Here is an 18,718-nt window from a genome sequence, read left to right as displayed (position 1 = left end):
TCTCCTGAAGTTCTCCTGAAATAACAATTATTTTATTTTCTGCATAGAACCAGTGAGAAAAAGTGAAACTTACAATAAGGGACTTGCTAAGAAAAAAATATTTTGGAAAATTCTTGTTATATGTGGAGATTTGGGGAATTAGTAAAATGTCAAAACTTCTTTGGAGATCACAGAAAGTTCTATCAGGGCTAGATAATCTTCCTACATCATCTGATGGATTTGTTACAGGACAGAGAAATACTTTGAATTTGAATTAGAATTTGTACTCTGGAAGTGATAATCTTTTTGAAGATCTCTGAAGCTTGTCTATAAATTTTGAAGGATATGGAACTAAATTTGCAATCCAATACTCACAATGAGCACAGCTTGATTCCACTAATTAAAGATAGCTGCAGCTGATTTCTTAATAATCAAGTAGAGATGCTTTAAGCAACCTCTTATCATATTTGCTACCTAATTATTCAATTTTTTTGTTTTCTATAAGTGCATTTGCCCATTAATGCCATTATCCATTGCTGAAGCAAAAAGAACTAAAGAAAAACCGAGACATGAAAGACAAAGAAACAATTGTTTTTCATTCCCAAAATGGAGGAACATATTATCAAAAAAATCCTTTACATACACCAAAAATAATCTACTTTTGCAACTTTTAATCTATGAATAAAATACTCACTGTTTTAGTTCTTCTTTAAAAAGCTCCAAATTGCTCTTTTTCTTTTCTTTTTCCCCCTTCTTCAAAGGCTGAAACAATTTGAAAACTATTTAATTATGTACATGATTACTATTTTAAAATTTCTATCAATATAAGTTATTTAAATGGATTGAAAATCCATTCTGAAAAAAGGAAGGGGTAAGAAAACATATACGTAAAAGTAATACAGTTAAAACTGTATTATTAAGCTTATTAAGTTGTTGCACCCATTTATTGCAAATATACAAATGCCAAGGCAATATCAAAAATCAACATTCAATAATCAAAATTCCTTTCCTTTCACCACTACCAATCTACATATACCATAGAGCAGTGGTCGCCAACCAGTGGGCCGTGGACCACTGGTGGGCCATGGAAAAAATTTGGTGGTCCACAGAGAAATGCCCCCCCATTGGGCCACACAGGAAAACAAGACTGCTCCACCCACGTGGCCCGCCCACCCGCTGACCCCCACCCTTCAGCCGAACGCAAATCTTACCTTGAGACTGAGTAGAGAGCCATGCGAGCTGGAACTGGAAGGTAAGATCAACAGCGGGGGAGGGAAATCCGCCCCGGGGTAGCTTGCTGACGTTGGTGGGAAAGTTGATCCCATATTCCAGAGCTGTAGTAATCACAGGACTGGTCCTTTGGTCATCCCGGAGCAGCTCCTCCACCCGGATGACTACAGCTCTGGAATATGGGACCGGCCCATGGTGGCTGGAATGAGGTAATGGTGCTGTTATGGGGGGGGGCACAAGCTGGCCGAAGTGGTGGTGGCTGGAAGAAGCGCTACTCACATTTGCATCTCCCTTCGTTGTGGTATATTTGCGGCAGCTGGTGGCGCCAAGGCAGCCCTTCGTGTCCTGCCGCGTCTGTAGTGCAGAGAGAAGCAGCCGGAGTCAACCCTAGTTCTGCTGACGCTAAATCCCCCCCTGCAAACTGTTGTCTCTCTCACTGAAGTGGCGCCAGAAACTTCGGCTAGGGTCTCGAGAGACGAGAGTGACTCCGGCTGCTTCTCTCGTCTCTCTCAAGGAGTGCTCGACAGCTTGGCTGGAGGGGGAGTCTCTCTCATCCCCCAGCGGGCTCTATGAGGTGGGGGGCAGGGAAGCAGCACTTGGGAGAAGCGCATCGCCCATTGCCCGGCTCCAGGGCAGGTTTCTCTCCTGAGGGTGCAGCTGTTGGGCGGGGAGGAAGCAGTGCCCAGCTCACCTCCCAGGGCAGGAGAGGCGAGGAGCAGCAGATGTGGGGATGGAGGGCTGATGGAGGAAAGCAACTCTCCTCTTTGGGGAGGTGAAGGTGCCAGCCTCCCCCCTTTCCTTGCCTGTCTCCAGGTGAGGCTGGAAGAGCCCCGGCATCACCATCCTGGAGCTTTTCCTCACCCGCAGATCTGAGCTCTCTCAATCCTCCCCCCCAGGATCTGAAAGGAGCCCTCACTTTCTCCCCTCCCCTCCCCCAATTAATGAGGGCGGCAGTTCTTCTGCAGGCAACTGCCTGCTGAGAAGCCCCCTGGAGGGGCAGTGGGGGGGCTCTGCCCCCAAAGGAAAGCAAAACTCCCTTTCTGCCTCTGCTTCTCATAGCGGAAGTTGCCCTGAGGCTCCTCAGCTCAATCTCTCCTGCCTGCTCTTGTCTTATGGTTTTGTTATAATTAAATAAGCATTCTTATATTAAATATATATATTTATATTAAAATATTTTTAATATTAAATTTATATTAATTAAAATTTTTATATTAAATATATTATCTTTTTTTAAAATTCATATTATTGTTCCTTGGGATTTAAAAATATGAGTTTGGTGGTCCCCGAGGTCCAAAAGGTTGGCGACTCCTGCCATAGAGCAAAACATTTTGAACCAAGCTACATGAAATGGCCTAATTTACAGAATGCACCCAAAATCCAAGGTCCATGATTCCCATGGAATTAATATTGGTGAATTTTGTAAAACATTTTATAATATAAATATTATCATAAAAGAGTTTATGACATAATACAAAATATCCTAAAAGATTTCCTGTGCTGATATTTGACTCTGCTGTACAGTTCAACATAGACTATTTTTAAGGCAAATATGTCTGAATGTATCCCAACTTTTTCAGTGAAGGCAGTACATTAGAAGTTCTGCCACTGTTGAAAACATAGAATCTGGTAAAGAAATATTCTTGAAAAGGTGACCCTCTGAAAGGAGGCACACATTGTCTAGTATATAACTAAAACTCTCATGGTTGTAATCTTTAACTAGGCAAAACAGTGCACATCATAGGGCAAAATATTTTCAATTCAGATTCTTCAAACAGAAGAATTCTTCCAAAATCTGGAACCTATGACTCCTACTTGGCAAATTTTATAAAATATTTTATGACCAAAAATTACCATAATTATCATAATTATCATTTTATAACATAATACAAAATGTCATAAAATATTTCCTGAAATATTTTACTGTGCTTCAACACTTCAACATGGTTATTTGGTCACATCTCTGAATATTTCACTTAACTTTTAAAAAACTTTTCCAGTACATTAAAAGTTCTGCCATTGTTCAAAACTTTCAGATCTGTAACCATTAATTGGGTGAAACAATGCATCATAGGGCAACAATGAACCCAGGTAGCAAAAGTGCGCTAATTTATAGAACGTATCCAAAATCTGGAACCCATGACTTCCAAGGAATTAAAATACATTGGTTATTTATTTAACTAGGACTGAAAATTAGCTGAATAAAAGGAATTCAGATCTAAATTTTGTTTTGGCTAGTAGCCAGAACTATCCAGAATTATCCCTTTATTTTCGGTAAAAGGGCAAAATCAGCCAATTCCTACAGAAGCCTTTTTTTCCAGAAAATATAGTTTATCTTTATAACAACTAGAATGATTGCATAGACTTTCTATATCTTACTAATAATATTTTAAAAAATTAAAGGCAACAGGTAGTTAGATTATGGACCATTTCATTGTTAATGTCAAGTCACTGGTTGACACGATAAGAATTTTCATATGAAAACCCAGTTCAGCGTGATAATTAAAGTAGCAGGCTAGAAACTGGGAGACCATGAATGCTAGTCCCACCTTAGGCATGAAGTCAGCTATGAGATCTTGAGCCAGTCACTCTCTCAGCCCTAGAAATAATGCAATGGTGAGTCCCATTTTGCTAAGAAAACTGCAGGGAATAATCCAGGCTATTGACCAGAGCCAACACAGATTCAAAGGCTCTCTGAGCTTGCTTTGTAAAATTTATCTGAAAAGCACTACATAACTATATAAGTAACCAATAAACGTGAACACGGAAGTAACAAATATTTCTAAAAAATCTAAACTTACTGGTTTTTTGGTTTCTATCACTAGAAGAGATGGCGGTCTCTCATTAGAAGATGACTGAGTCTGCTGATTTTTTTGATCTGCAAATCGTGATGAAGGTTTGTAGATTTTTCCTCGTTTTTCATCTGTGTCATGTTCTGATGAATCAAACAACATAAAAAATTAAAAAATTAAACAGTACCAAATGTCAAAAAAACCAATTTAAGTGGACATACAGGTTTGACCATGTTCAAAGCTGCCCTTTAAAAAAAACACCTCTGCTCATATCTTAGTCAAACTTTTAAAATTAATCTATTTACTAGAAAGACCTCTTCCAGGAAAAATTGAGATGATGTGTTCATATAAGAACAATTAACAATATAACAGCACCTTAAGCCCATTACTGTAATCTATCTGAAATACAAATCTGAAGTCACCACAAATTAAGTAAAATTTAATATTTTATTCAAAATAAATCTTTGAATCTAATTTCTTTCCTGGATAATATTGTAAGAAGCCTTACCTTTAGAGGCATTAACAATACCTCCTCTAACAAATGTTTTTACTTTATTGCCATCACTTCCTTCAAATGCAGCAAGGAATTCTTCATATATTTCTGCAGCTGCCTTTTCATCCTCCTATAGTAACCGAAATGTTACACAAATTATCAGCATTAATGAAGCCATCAGCAACATCCAGCTTCCTATTCATAACTTATTCCAGACATCTGCAGGAACCTATGAGCAACACTAAGTTTTCAAATAATACAAGTAGCTGCATGGAAAAGACTACTTTTATCAAATATATTTCTAAGGCTTCATTTAATTTTCAAATGTTGCCCCTAAGGAGGGTGCTTGCCTTGAACATTTTTCCTTTGAATTTAAATAAAAGAAGCATTTGTGACTTGTAAAGGAGACTAATGAAAATAATGTGCCACTAAGGTTTGAGTTTATTTGAGTTTAACATTTAAACAATATTCAATGTGCTTAATACAATCAATATGCTTATTTCTCCTAATCAAATACTTTATTTCAACTCTCTACAAATATGAACATGGCATGTTATCATTTGCTAAATTTAAATAAAAACAAACTTGGTTCCCAGGAAATTTGTTCCAATTCAAAGTTTTTTATAATGACTACACTACTGAGAATAAAAAATATGATAATGAATTAGAACATGTAATCTTCCCATTCAAGCATATTGCAATCTGAAGATAAAACTTGAATTGGTCCACTTTAGGGTAAGTATATCACAAACTATTTAACTAGCTAATAATAAATATACTGATACAGTACATATTTTATCTCCTAGCAGTTAGATTCAATAATTTTGACAATCTTAACTCAGTTTTAAAAATAAACCCTTTAGATTCATTTTAACCAAAATCAGAAACAAGCATAGCAATTGCTTTCCTCTCAACTCTCCCTTTTAAAGCAGTGAAATACTTATATTGTACAACTGTCTCTAAAATCCAAAGGGCATTAACTTTAGTGTGCTTCAATGCACTTCCCATAGCAATATTTGGAGGGACAATACAAAAAAATACCATATGAGCCACCATCTCACTCCACTGGGATCGACCCATCCCACTTGTGCCGGCAGAGGCATGCTGCTGGTCCTGTCTGCCCAATTATTCCAGCTGGTGAGGTCCAAGAGGAAATTGCTCCTGCCCTCTGGAATACCTTGCCCCCTGATGTGAGGTTGGCATCAACCGTCCTATCCTTTTTTAAGGGCCTAAAGACATGACTCTGCCAATTGGCTTGGGACCCCAGTGGGGTAACAGCATAGTGCAGGTAGTTGATCAAATAATAATAGATTCTACCTCCTCCAACTTCACTTCTGCTCTCCCAATGTATCCTTAGGTTTTAATGTCTGATTTTAATTATTTATGTTTTAATTGTGTATTTACAACTGTAAGCCACCCAGAGTTATCCTATGGTAAGATGGGAGGCCAATAAATTTTATAAACAAATAAATTGTGCCCCTGTGGACAAGGTCCATTGAAACTGCATGGACTCAGTTTATAACACCTCATCTAATAAAACGCGCAGGAGATGCTGATCTCTTTTATGTATAGCTTCTGTTATAACAGTATAAAGTACAGTACAAAGTACAAATTTTGTTATATTGTATGCAAATAAGGCAGACCCTAATGCCTACTAATAATCCATCACTAATCGCGATATATTATTTTTTAAAATTTTATTTTATTATTGTTGCTGTTTTTAATGCTTTTATTTGTAACACTGGTCTGTGACTATAATAAAAATTCACTTTTCTCTCAACAAAAGGGAGAAAATTTGAAAGGAAGGAACAGAACATATTTCACAAAGCCAATCCATGCTCTTATAAAATCTTCCTTTTCCTTTTTTGGGGGGGAAGGACTACGTAATAAAGTGTTCTAACTGATAATAGTCTAGGAAGAAAAACAATAAGTAAATTTTTCTATTGCTCTCTGCTATCCTGCCACACATATACTCAGCCAGATAAGATGTTCTTTCTAACTGACAACAAATTCTGAGATTACAAACATACTGTAGTTTTTCATAACTTTCTCAAAGGAAAATGAGGCTGTTGCTAAGCTGGCAAAAGGAGAAGACAGCTGGAAATTTAAAGAAAGTATTATGGGAAGAAGGAGAAAGAAAGATGGAAGTATTGCAACTAGCAGACCAATACAGATTCTGTCAAGGACGCTATTTCAGAACGCAAGTAGTTTAGCCTAGGAATGCTTAGCAATAATATTCCAATCTCCATGGATTTAACGTTGCTTCGTAGATTTATTGCCGTTTCTTAGCTGTTGATCAGTAAGAAAGGTGGAAGAGCTAATGTGCTTTAATGAAAAATTATTTAAAACCCAATCTTACTTTGCTGCATTGATAAAAAAATTCTAAGAGATGACTTGTCAAATTCCTTGTCATAATTACCTTCTTTTTCAATTCCTCTTGTTCCTTTTTGCTTAAGGTTCTCTTGGCAGTGCTCATTTTGCCAATACTGAATGCCTTAAGTTTGTTTTCTAAGAGTGGCTGAAAGAGAGACAAATATTAGAAGGTTCATAACAATACAATTTTACCACCTGAAGCAAAATTCTTCTGTTATTCGAATAAGATACATGTTGTCAATATTATTACAAAAACGAAAATGAGCTTTTTTGTAGTCTCGTATGAAAACAAGTTACTTTTTATCACCACTATGTGTAAGTGGTGACTGCAGTTGCTAAATGAGGACTACCTCTACACTTCCTTCCACAGAATGTCTTTGCATGCCACTAAGAAATCCTGCCTTGCTTCAAAGATAAATGGAAAATCAAATTATTTTGCTTTTATCCTAATAATGACCGTTGCTAGTTAACATAAGATTCAACATTTCTTCAAAACATCTTAAATGCACAATCTATCACATGATAACCATGGATGTTAGATTGGGCAGACAGAAAGTAAGAGACCCAGTCAACCAATGAACTTCTATGGCTTAATATGAACTAAAACCTGGCACTTCCAATCCTGGTCAGATTAATACCTTCCCACTTCATCTCATGTGTTCAAACATAAAAGATAGCTACAGTTAGTGGTTTGTTTTCTTAAGTTTGCACGGGTACTTACATGTATGGTATTCAGCTTTGTTCATGTATTTTCCCACGTCATTATAGTTGTGCTTTTAAAGTTGTAGCAATGTTTCGGCAGAATCTCATCTGCCATCATCAGGCTTCTGTATTGTGTTCGTCTGTAAGACTTTTACAGTTGTTTCAGTTTTAAATTTGGGACTAGCCTACTGCTGTGCCAGAATGGTTTTTTCTTCATCCTGATTGGTTGGGAGTCTTGGTCTGTGTTTATTGGTCTTGGAGTTAGCTGTGTTCTGCTTGATTGGTGTTTCTAATATCTTCTGTCTGTTTTGTGGCTTTTTTTGTGTTGGTTGGCTGGCAACATTGTGTTCCTATATCGGAGGCTTTTAGTGCAGCTTGGCTCCGAGTAAATGGACGGCTATCATTTGTTAGGAAGCTAGGTTTCATCTGGGTGCCTGGTTGGGGTGTGTTTGAGCTAGAGGTATGGGGGGGTGTCTGTTTGTGCCCAGGTGTTTGCCTGGCTTGTGTGGAGATTTTTTGTTTGTGAGTGCAGGCTTCCAAATAATTGACAGTCTGGTGGAATTGTTAGTGGTTTGTTTATATAATTAGCTGAGTACTCTTTGACCTGGTCTGGCTATATAATTTATAAGTAATGTTGAATTCAGCATAGACATGGGTACAAAGAAGGCCCAAGTATGCCTTTTTTTTTACTTGAGGCGGATATAACAATAGCAAATCATTATTCTAGGACATCTCCCTTACCATCATGCACATTCTAATAAGTAGTCTTTCATTTGGATTATACTGTATTCCATACAGAGCTGTCTGTGAAAATGGTATGCAATACTGAGTAATTGCAAATCAGGAAAAAATACTCCTCTAGGTAACCTGATCCAAACTATATAGGGTTTTAAAAGTTAATATAATCTTCAGAGCAAGCTAGAGGTCTTCACCAAATGTGATGTCACACACTTTTTAAAAATATATATTTCTCTTGTGTATCTTGGAGTGACATGAAATTAAAAATGTCTAAATGTGTATGTCCAGCCAGATTATGTAGGTGTTTCCTTCAACAAGAAAACCACTCTTTTCACACTATTTCTTAGTATATTTGAGTATTTTACTTAGTTGACCATTGGTTGTAATATTTTTTTTCTTTAAATTTTTATGATTACTTTTAGATAATCACTTTTATTGGTTGCTTTATATTTTTATATTTTATAAAACTATCAACGTGGTGCAATAATTTTACTTGAACCTTTATAGTTTTTAATGATCGATTTTTATGCATAGTATGCATAGTATGATTGAAATAATTAATCAAAGTTTATTATTAAACATAAGTGGTATAGAACTAACATTCTACCTAAACTGACTGGTATAACTGCTTTTAAAATAAACCCACATAAAAAAAGTTAATAGCTTATATGTATATGTCAGTGTAAATCTACCGCAGAAGCAGAATTTCCATTTAGACTATAAACTTACCGGAGGCTCTGGAGATCCAGTGGACCGTGTTGTATCTGTAACTCTGGCCTAAACATGGCAGAAATACAACAATCATCATCAGGAAAATTTACTATTTTTATATAGGCATGAAGACTTCATTATAACCGACCTCCAATATTAATCAAAATGTATAAGACTTTACAATTTTTGAATTATTATATTTATTATATTAGTATATAATTATCCAATTATAATTATTCTGAAATTTCAACTCAGATTTCTACAATTCTCCAATTGATATAAAACTTGTACTGTACTGTTAAATAAAGGACTTTATTCTTCTTCTAAGAATATGAAGCAGCACCTTGAAGATGACTAATTTGTTATCAACTTGCGAAATTATAAACTGTTTCAAGTACTGGAGTTTTGTTTTTTTTCAAAAAGGAAGATGACCCTATAATTCTCCTATGAACTGAAAGTCTTACATTTGCTCAGAATGTAATAGATATCACTTTTCTTTTCTTTTTCTTATATGTATCCATGTATTCATAACTATGTTTTTACTTATACCTATTATCTTGTAAGCAATTAACAAACCAAATAAAAAATAAAAAAACCCTGAAATTGCTTCACTTAATTCAATTCATAATACTATATTCATGGTAAAATTTGAATAACTTAGATTTTCCTTCTAATTTTAAAGAGAATTAAACAATTGGAAGTTCAAGCAGGGAATCCAGTCTAATATTGTGTGGACTGTAGGATTAAAATACATTTTTCTTTTATATATATTTTATTGGAATTTTTCACAATAGTAAAATATTAAAAAATGAGCAGGATTAAAAAAGAGAAAAAAGTATTTTTTAAAGAAAAAAGAAAAACCATACCACGGCCTTCTGCCATTCTTTCTATCATCTTAAACTCTTCATCCCTCTTTATTCCCAAATTCCCCAAAACATCAATTAATATTTTCTTCTTTGAACAAAAGGTCCATATAAACTTCTCATTTTTTGAAGAGTGTCATTTTTTTTCTCTGACCAAAAATTGTTTGCCATTTCTGCATGTTCAGTTGATTTTCTAATCCAATCTTCCACTGTAGGCATTTTATTGCTTTTCCAATTTTTGGTATATAATAATCTTGCTGCAATTACTATAAACCTTATCTGACAGAACACATTATGTTGCATTATAGTTTAACTTGTTGGCCAAATCCAAAAGACAGTTCAGACTACAGTTATAGAATCTCAGAGCTGGAAGAGTTCAGAGGCCACTGAGTTCAACTCCCTGTTATTGCAGGAATGCAAATTAAAGCATCTTAATAGATGGCTGTCTAGTCTCAATAAAGGAAACTGACTATCACTAATTACTTTTACTGCCAAAATATTCCTAGCAATGTTTTTCTAACATCCAACTGGAATCTGCTTTCTTATAATCCATTTTTTTTGTCCTGCACTCTGAGCAAAAGAGAGCTCACATAAAGAATGGTGGATTCCCAATGATTCTGGGTGTTTTACAAAACTGAAGCAATGCATTTAAAGAACAAAATATATACATCAGAAGTATAAAATTTCTAAATAAATATCTTATTTTTTTAAAGTCTGCTACTTCTTTGATAGCCGTCATCCAAAGTTTGGCAGCAACCTTGCCATCTCCATTAGTCATGAGGAGTTAATATTTAAAATAAAATCTTCTTGATATAGGCAGTCCTTCAGGTCTGAAAAAGATATGCTAATGTACAGTTCATCTATGGACACAGAGACGGCTCTGCAGTCCTGACTAGAAGCAGAGAGTCTAATACAATGGGGGCACTGGAAGTCCATTTTATAACACATATAACATTATAACAAGTATTCTATGCCACCCAAGGTTTTCTACTAATTTTTGGTAGCTCCTGTCTTCAAAACCAGCAGACTTCATAGCACTAGCCTTGCCAGTGGAATCTGTCAGTAATTATCACATCTGGTTCCTTTGGCTAGATGTCACAATGGCATTCACAGCATCTTTGTAGCACTTGTGTGGACAACCACGAGGTCTCTTTCCAGTTCCAGTACAACAGAGCAACTGGCAACACATATTGTGGCTGTCCTTTCTGATGATATGTCCCAGCTATTTCATCTGGGCTCTGATAATGAGAGATTCAATGCTATTGAGTTTTTCATGCAATCCAAGACATCTAGGTTGAAATGACAACCTTGCCAAAGAATGCCAAGGATAGAGCCGAGAGCACAAATGAGAAATTTCTCTAGTTCTTTAATGCATCTTGGGTTTAAAGTCTAGGTCTCATATCCAACTAAGTAGAAATGGATAACCACAGCTCTATAATGTTCAGCTTTGTGGATATATGCTCTTTGTATTGACTGAGCACTCCAGCCTGCAGCCAGGGTTAGTATTTGGCATGGGCTGATAAAGTACTTTAGTCCAGGGGTCCCCAACCTGGGCAAGTGTACTTGCGCATCAGTTTCACTTACAAGCAGTGCAAATGGTGCTATGCCCATCGTTCACACAAATGGAACTGCACGCACCCCCCACTGCTTGTGTGGCCCAGAACCATCCCTTCTCCCCACCACCAACAACAACCTGCAAAACTGGAAACATCGGGGACCGCTGCTTTAGTCTTCAAGCTGATAGACTAAAGAGCATGGCAGCATCTGAGATTTCTTCAGTATCAACTGTATATCACTGTCTTTGTGCTGCAGTAATCAGAAAATGTTTACTGAATGAACCATTGAAGAGCAAAAATCAAAGAGAAAGCCATCCAATTGGCACCTGATGTATACTGGATAGAAGCTTCAGACCCTATGTAATATGTGACAAATGCAAGCAAATTACAAATTGAACAAGACTGGGGCTAGTATACAGCCTTGCTTCATCCATTGCAAATAACAAATGCAATTTATGCATTTGTAAAGGATCTGTTCTGTCTTTCCTTGGCAGAATAATTGAATCAACTTCAAAAATTTCCTTGGGCATTTCAGGATAACATCTCAGGATGATCCAGAGAGTCACAATGGTTCCGTTCCAAGTCAACGACAAGTCTGTTCAGGAGAATGTGGGCAAAAATATTTCCTGCAATGGACAGTTGTAAGACATTCCTGAAGTTTCACCCGCAGAAGTCACCAGACACGATGTCTTGGAATGCCTGCAACGAGTTTGGATTTAGTGCTTTGTAGATCTCGGTGAGAATGTCATTTGGCCCCGTTGTTTTGTATTTATTTATATCCCACCTTTATTATTTTTACAAATAAGGCAGAGGATATATCCAAGACACCTTCATCCTATTTTCCTCAACAACAATCCTGTGAGATGGGTTGGGCTGAGGGGTAGTGATTGGAACAAAGTCACTCAGCTGGTTTCCATGGCCAAGGCAGGACTGGAACTCACAATCTCCTGCTTTATAACCGCTAGACCAAACTGAGTTAATCTATGAGAGCTTTTTTGAACTCATCAGTAGAGGGAGGCAGGTCTAAGGCATTCAAGATTAACAGCTGAGGAATCTGCATTAAGACATCAGGATCAGCTATGGATATTCTATCAGGTAGGCTGGAAAACCCTTCACTCCAGTGGTTTTTCAGTCCATCCTGGTCTTTAATTCACCTTGACCCATTTGATGACAGCAGGGGGAGCATATTGTTTTACAAGGAACATAAAAACTGCATTTAAGGTGCTGAAGAACTTTCAGGTGGCATATATATCTGCAGAGGGATCCGCCTACTCAACTTTTCTTGCCATCACTCACCTTGCATTTCTCACTGTTCTATCTGTGCTTTGAATTGCAGATGTTTAAAATTGTCTAAGTTTCAAACAGATAATGGATCATTCTGCCAGTCTGCATCGGCCTTATTCTGCTTGGTATTATTTTATATATAGGACAGATTAGATCCTGGTGAGTACTACATAAACACTACAAACTAGAACAGAGTCCATCAACTATTTTTTACTATGTTAAAAACAAAATCTTTGTGCAATCCCACACAAACAAATCTATGTTTCAGCTTATATGATGGTGAGACATTAAATTCAGCTTTAGTAAAAGGAGTCCAGTATTTATAATGGATAAGATTTACATTAGATGCCATGTAGAAGGCTGTAACACTGAAGTTTCATAATGAACATGGTGATTTAATCTGATCTATTAATTCCCGAAAAGAAACATTCCATATTTCACTAAGCAAAGATTAGTGATAAAAGCAGCACATTTATAGTCCTTTTAAAATAAATCATCTGGCAACAGACCAGCCTGGAAACTGTGAACTGTTAAAATAGTCCAATTGCTGGTAAACCTCTCATTCATGATTTCCAACAGTAATTTACGTATACTTTCAAAACAAATGTTAAGCCATAATATTGACTGCAGATAGCCAGTACTTTCAAAAAAGCACTGTCCAGTCTCAAGAAGGAGAGCATCTGAGACCCCACCTAGGCAAAAACAAAAAGCAATGGAGGTTACAGTAGCTTCAGCTTTCTGGAGTATACATCAATGGAGAAAAAGTCATGATGAATGGCAGAACAGTGCTCCCAAATAGATAAAAAGATTTTAATCCACTGTACTCAATGGTTATGGACAGTCCACCTAACTCTTTTTCCCCCTCAAAACGTTAGATTGTTTTTGATTCTGCTTACTAAATTATCACTAATAATCATGTTATATTGCAATCTTTTAATACTTATGCTATGCTCTATAGCAGCTTTCCCCCAATGGTTTTGTTTAGTACTGCTTTCCAAAATTCCAAGTCAATATGATCACTGGAATAAAAGATAAGAAGGATGGTACATTGCTGTGCAAACACCTTATTTACTACAATAGTAGGGAAAGCTGGTATAGTTTATATTGTTCTCTCAAATTATTAAAGATAAGCAAAAAAAAATCTTAAAATACACAGCCAAGAGTGAGTGAAAAAATTAAAGCAAGGCAATGTTTTTTAATTAATTTATGTTTCAAAAGTTGCAACATGTGTATTACATTTTGATACATTTCCATGGAATTCAGTGTTACTGATACTTAATTTTGAAGGGTTGAGTTGAGTTTAAGAGTTTAATTCAGACTATTTATTCATGGCAAATGAATACAATATTTTTATTTCTTCATCAGTACCAGTGATACAACATGTTTTGTTTCCCTGATCTTGTAGGGAAAATATTCTTTAAAAATTTAATATACATCATCCCAATAAAACGGTTGCCACATGTGGAAGAAAATATTAGAATGAGATAACTACACTAGTTAATTACAATGTACAGTAGCATATGTTTCTAAGTGTGCTATCAGTAATTAGTAAAGGTTTCTGTGAATACCCTTTCTTTGGCTATTATAGTCATTAGTGTTTTAAGAATTAAAGACAATCCTTTCTTCCCTCAGGTCATCTTATTTTTCTCAATCTATCGAATAATTAAGAAACAGTAAGCAAAGACCTTTTTAAAAAAGCTTTAGATACATCACAAGATTAACAAAGTCAAATGCCCTGATGTTTTTCTAATGTTTCAATTATTTATCAATCAACTCTAACCACTCCTCTCAAGAGATGTATTTTCTCACTTCTCATTTAGATTCTACATTTTAGAGGGTCCAAAAATTGAAATTCTGAACGACTTAGCTGCTTACTCAAGTCAGAAATAAGTTATCTTAGCTGCACTGTTTTTGCCTGCAAATGTGATCATGGCAAAAAACCCAACACTATAGTTCTAAATATAAACCCAACATTATAGTTCTAAACATAAAAACACAGGAAATAGGTATTATAGCAACCATCTTCTGTATAGGAATTAAGGAAAGTATCTCCCCCACACCTACAATACACGTATAATCACAATTGCACTTTCTTCCTGAACAGGTAGCAAATATACAACACTCTTGTTCTACATATAGCCTTCCACAGCGACAAACTATCTTCCATGAAGCAGGCTTAATAGTAGCACGGCTGTTTCATTTAGTATATTTATTTCAGTTAGTCGTAACAATTGCATTCAAAAACCACTAGCAGAGATACATTTTAATAAAAACAATATTGGGGTGCTCGATTTAGAGAAAATATCATATGACAGGTTGGATGCTATAAAGAACAAGTCAGAGCTTTCCAGGCTGAAGGGAGCAAACAAGAAGGTAGCTCTGAAAAAGACATTCTACTTAAGTAGATTCCAAGTATTTAAAAGTTTGATTTTGTAAAAGAGTAAGAGTTGGAAGAGACCTTAGAGGTCTTCTAGTCCAAACCCGTTCAAGCAGGAGACCCATATCATTCCAGACAGCTAGCTGTCCAATCTCTTCTTAAAAGCCTCCAGTGATGGAGCACTTACAACTTCTGAATGCAAGCCTGGTAAGATGTTTTCACTGTTAATGAAATTTCTTTTTAGTTCTAGTTCTAGATTGTTTTTTTCCTTGATTAGGTTCCATCTACTGTTTTTTGTCTTGCCTTCTGGTGCTTTGGAAAATAGATTGAGCCGCCTCTCTTCTTTGTGGCAGACCCTCAAATATCAGAACACTGCTATCGTGTCACCCCTAGTCCTTTTTTTCACTAAGCTAGACAAACCCAATCCCCCCCATTTTCCATGTTTTAGCCTGCAGCCCTCTAAATCATCTGTTTACCATCCACTAAGATCAGATGGTCCCACTTATGAGTGTCAAACTTGATACACGTGATGTATCATATCATGACTTTTTTTTTTCCTTAGCTGGTTTGGTTTATAGAGCAGTGGACAAGAGCAGAGCCTTCTAAGGGGCAGCACTCCAATTATAGAACTTTCTCCAAAGGAAAATCTGGACAATCCAACCCTCACCCCTTTAGAGGCAACTCCAGACACACTGTTCAGCCAGCCATATGTAGGATAACAACACATTTCATGATCAAACTGCACTAATCAAATTACTATTTTTCTTTCTTAAAATACACACTTTTAATATTGTTTTAAGCACTGCTGGTGATGCTTTATAACAGCTGTATCTGAAAGTTTTCTTGTAAACTACCCTAGATTTCTCAGAAACATTTAATTTCGCATAAGGCGATGGTTTAATAAATTAGGCAGAAGAAACAAATGTTTTAATCTAAATCTCACAGACCTACTGCCTCCTAGGCGCATACTGCAGTGAAAATAAGGCATTCCATTTCTAACCAGCATAGCCACAGGATGATGGGAACTGTGATCCATGACACCCAGAAGACATTAGTTTGGGTAAGGCTGGATTACGTTATAGAAGAGCAGATGAGGGAAAGTAGAAGCGAGAAACACTTTTTCAAGTCTCCTGCAAAATAACTGAGGAGGAGGAGGAGGAAGGGGGTGACTCGGCCTTTTATTTTCAATTCACGCAATTCCTCTTATCTTCCCATTCAATCCAACGAGTTCTATTATCGGCTGAATTTTAGGGAGGGGAAGCGGCAAGAACAGGCCATGAAGCCGATCTGCGAGTTTGCTCTCCCGCCTGCCTGCGCACCACCTTCCCGACGCGGCACGCGGCTCCAAGCCATCTCCCCAGAAGTCCTTTGCAGATAATCAAATATATTTCTTTCGGGCCTCCCGCTTTTCTCGGAATCGCAACGCGACTAATACAACTGGCCCCCTCCCCTCCAAACGGCCTCACCTTCCCACTGGCCTTCTGCGAACCGCCTGGCGTCTTGTCCGCCATCTTGCTTCTCTCCCCCGCTCAAACCCGTAGCGGAGGAGAATCGAGCACCGACTCCACCGATTGAATAGAGGACTCCAATGGGAAAGAGGGGGAAGAAGGCATGACGAATCGATTGCCCGGCGGGAAGATGTGGCCGATTGGAAAGCCTTGTGCGACAAACTGAACTCCTCCTCTCTCCTCTTCCTGCGGGGCGGAAGGCGGAAGGCGGGGCGGGGGGGGTGTCAGAGCGCCCTTCCTGCGCCGAAAGCGCTGGCTTCATTTGGTGCGACGCGAGGGCGTCGTGGCTTTCTGTGAACGTTGATCCCCACCAAGTTTCGATTCAGCGGTCAGCTCTAGAAAACGAAGCGAAACGCAAAAAAAAGCCCCTTGCTTTTCAGAGAAACTGAAAAATTATGCATTAAAAAAAACGACAATTTCCTTTGTTTCTTATAATCCTCTCTCCAAACTTCTTTATCCTTTCATTATCTTATGCATCTCAACTCTACTCTTGTATATTAGATTTTAGGTTCCATAATCCCCAGCCATCTGGAGGGCTCAATACCGGAAAAGGGTATCAAGAACTGTCAAACGACTGCGTGTAGAATTATTTTCACAGGACAATCTTTCTCTACTGGAAACTTTTAAGGGGATATATTTTCACTCATTAGAAATGCAGCTTGGAAGAACGTAACATTATAGAAGATACTCACATTTCAAGAAAATTGCAATCCTGTGTACTGTTGCCAATTAATCCCAACATGTTTCAGTTTGAAATCTTGCTTCCTCTGCAATTTAAAAGATGTAATTATTTTACTTCCAATAAATGTATAGTGACATGTTTCTGAAAATATAGACAAGAAAACACATAGTAAACATGTTTCTATGATGACAGAAGGCAAAAGAGCCAGTATGGTATGATGGTTAAGGCATCCAACTAATATTAGGGGACTCATGCTCAAGAGCACACTCACCAAAGCCATATATGATTTTGGAGATAAGTCATTCTTTCTCACATATAGGGTTGTTGTTAGAAATAGATATGGGACATAACATAATTTTGAACTCTTGGAGGAAAGGCAGAATACAAAAGAAATATCTCTTAAGCCAGTAAAACATTACAAAACAGCATGTAGTTATTTCAACTTCAAACAATTTAACAAATAAAGGATAGACAAGAAAATGTTAGATGCTGTAGAAGTGAGATACTGACATTTATTTTTCCCTTTTTATTTAAAAGGAAAAAATGGTCTGATTAAAGAGCTATCCAGTTCATCTTGAAATTCACAGCAAGCAACCAAGTAACCCCTAAAAATCTCTTAGTCAAAACATACAATACTCTGTATTAACTTTCAGCACCTTTTTTTGGCACTTATACTTAAAGAAGACTGTTCTGTGGAATTCTACATTTTTCTTGCCCGTAGTTTAAGAATTAATAAAGGAAATGCTTCTACTCATCAGTTTTCCATTTCCATTGGGGGTGGGGGGGTATGGTGTTACCAAAATCTTTGAAGGCAGTGTCCTTTGCCACTAGAGGGTGCAAAAACATGGATTTTCAGAAGGGAAGTCATCTAAATATCTATGTTCATCTTTAGAAAAATGTAACTTCCTGCTTGGCAAAGCCTATTAAATGTCTTGAAGGCAGGATCATAACACTGCAGTTGTTTAATATTGTGTGTATGAAGACAGCATTATGGTTTGTAAGACATAAGGATACCAATTGTGGTTTAATCAAACCATGAATAAACAAACCATAGGTTATCATAGTGTATGATGAATTAAGTATAGTCTGCAACATGGGTTTATTCCAAAATCAAAAATTGTGTATGTTAACCAAACCATTTTAAATAATACATATGTTGGATCTTTCTTAGCAGGTAGGCAAGGCAACAAAGAGGCCATATCCTGACTCACAAACAATATTCTGTCCAGAGAAAAAGTAGGATAAATAGTGCTTATGTGCAGGTTTAAGCACTTCAGGAGGGATCATGCTCTCTTGCATTTACGTGTTCAACCATTATTTTTATTTATTTAATCTATATCACATCTTTATTATTTTTTACGAACAATTCAAGGTGATCTAATATTACTACTTCCTCCTATTTTTCCCAGAACAACAACCTTGTGAGGAGAGTT

The 18,718-nt window shown here is 36.9% G+C and overlaps 1 protein-coding gene across 3 annotated transcripts in view; it reads right to left on the bottom strand.

Moving 5' to 3' along the window:
* The window catches only part of U2SURP (U2 snRNP associated SURP domain containing), a 44,521-nt gene extending 27,895 nt beyond the window's left edge, over positions 1-16,626 (bottom strand). For 2 of the 3 annotated variants that reach the window (XM_026701575.2, XM_087933282.1), the window contains exons 1-7: positions 16,562-16,626; positions 9,034-9,081; positions 6,911-7,009; positions 4,507-4,621; positions 4,008-4,141; positions 1,489-1,563; positions 674-741 (exon numbers count right to left, since the gene is read on the bottom strand). In XM_026701575.2, coding sequence (XP_026557360.1) covers positions 674-741; positions 1,489-1,563; positions 4,008-4,141; positions 4,507-4,621; positions 6,911-7,009; positions 9,034-9,081; positions 16,562-16,606 — 584 coding nt within the window. In that variant the 5' untranslated portion in view covers positions 16,607-16,626. The remainder of the gene's footprint in view (positions 1-673; positions 742-1,488; positions 1,564-4,007; positions 4,142-4,506; positions 4,622-6,910; positions 7,010-9,033; positions 9,082-16,561) is intronic. The other variant, XM_087933281.1, reaches the window with a different exon arrangement.
* Positions 16,627-18,718: the final 2,092 nt, after the last annotated feature.

Source organism: Pseudonaja textilis, chromosome 4, assembly GCF_049901715.1.
Source record: "Pseudonaja textilis isolate UNSWEBS1 chromosome 4, rPseTex1.2, whole genome shotgun sequence".
Taxonomy (NCBI): domain Eukaryota; kingdom Metazoa; phylum Chordata; class Lepidosauria; order Squamata; family Elapidae; genus Pseudonaja; species Pseudonaja textilis.
This window is presented reverse-complemented; position numbering and strand designations above follow the sequence as displayed.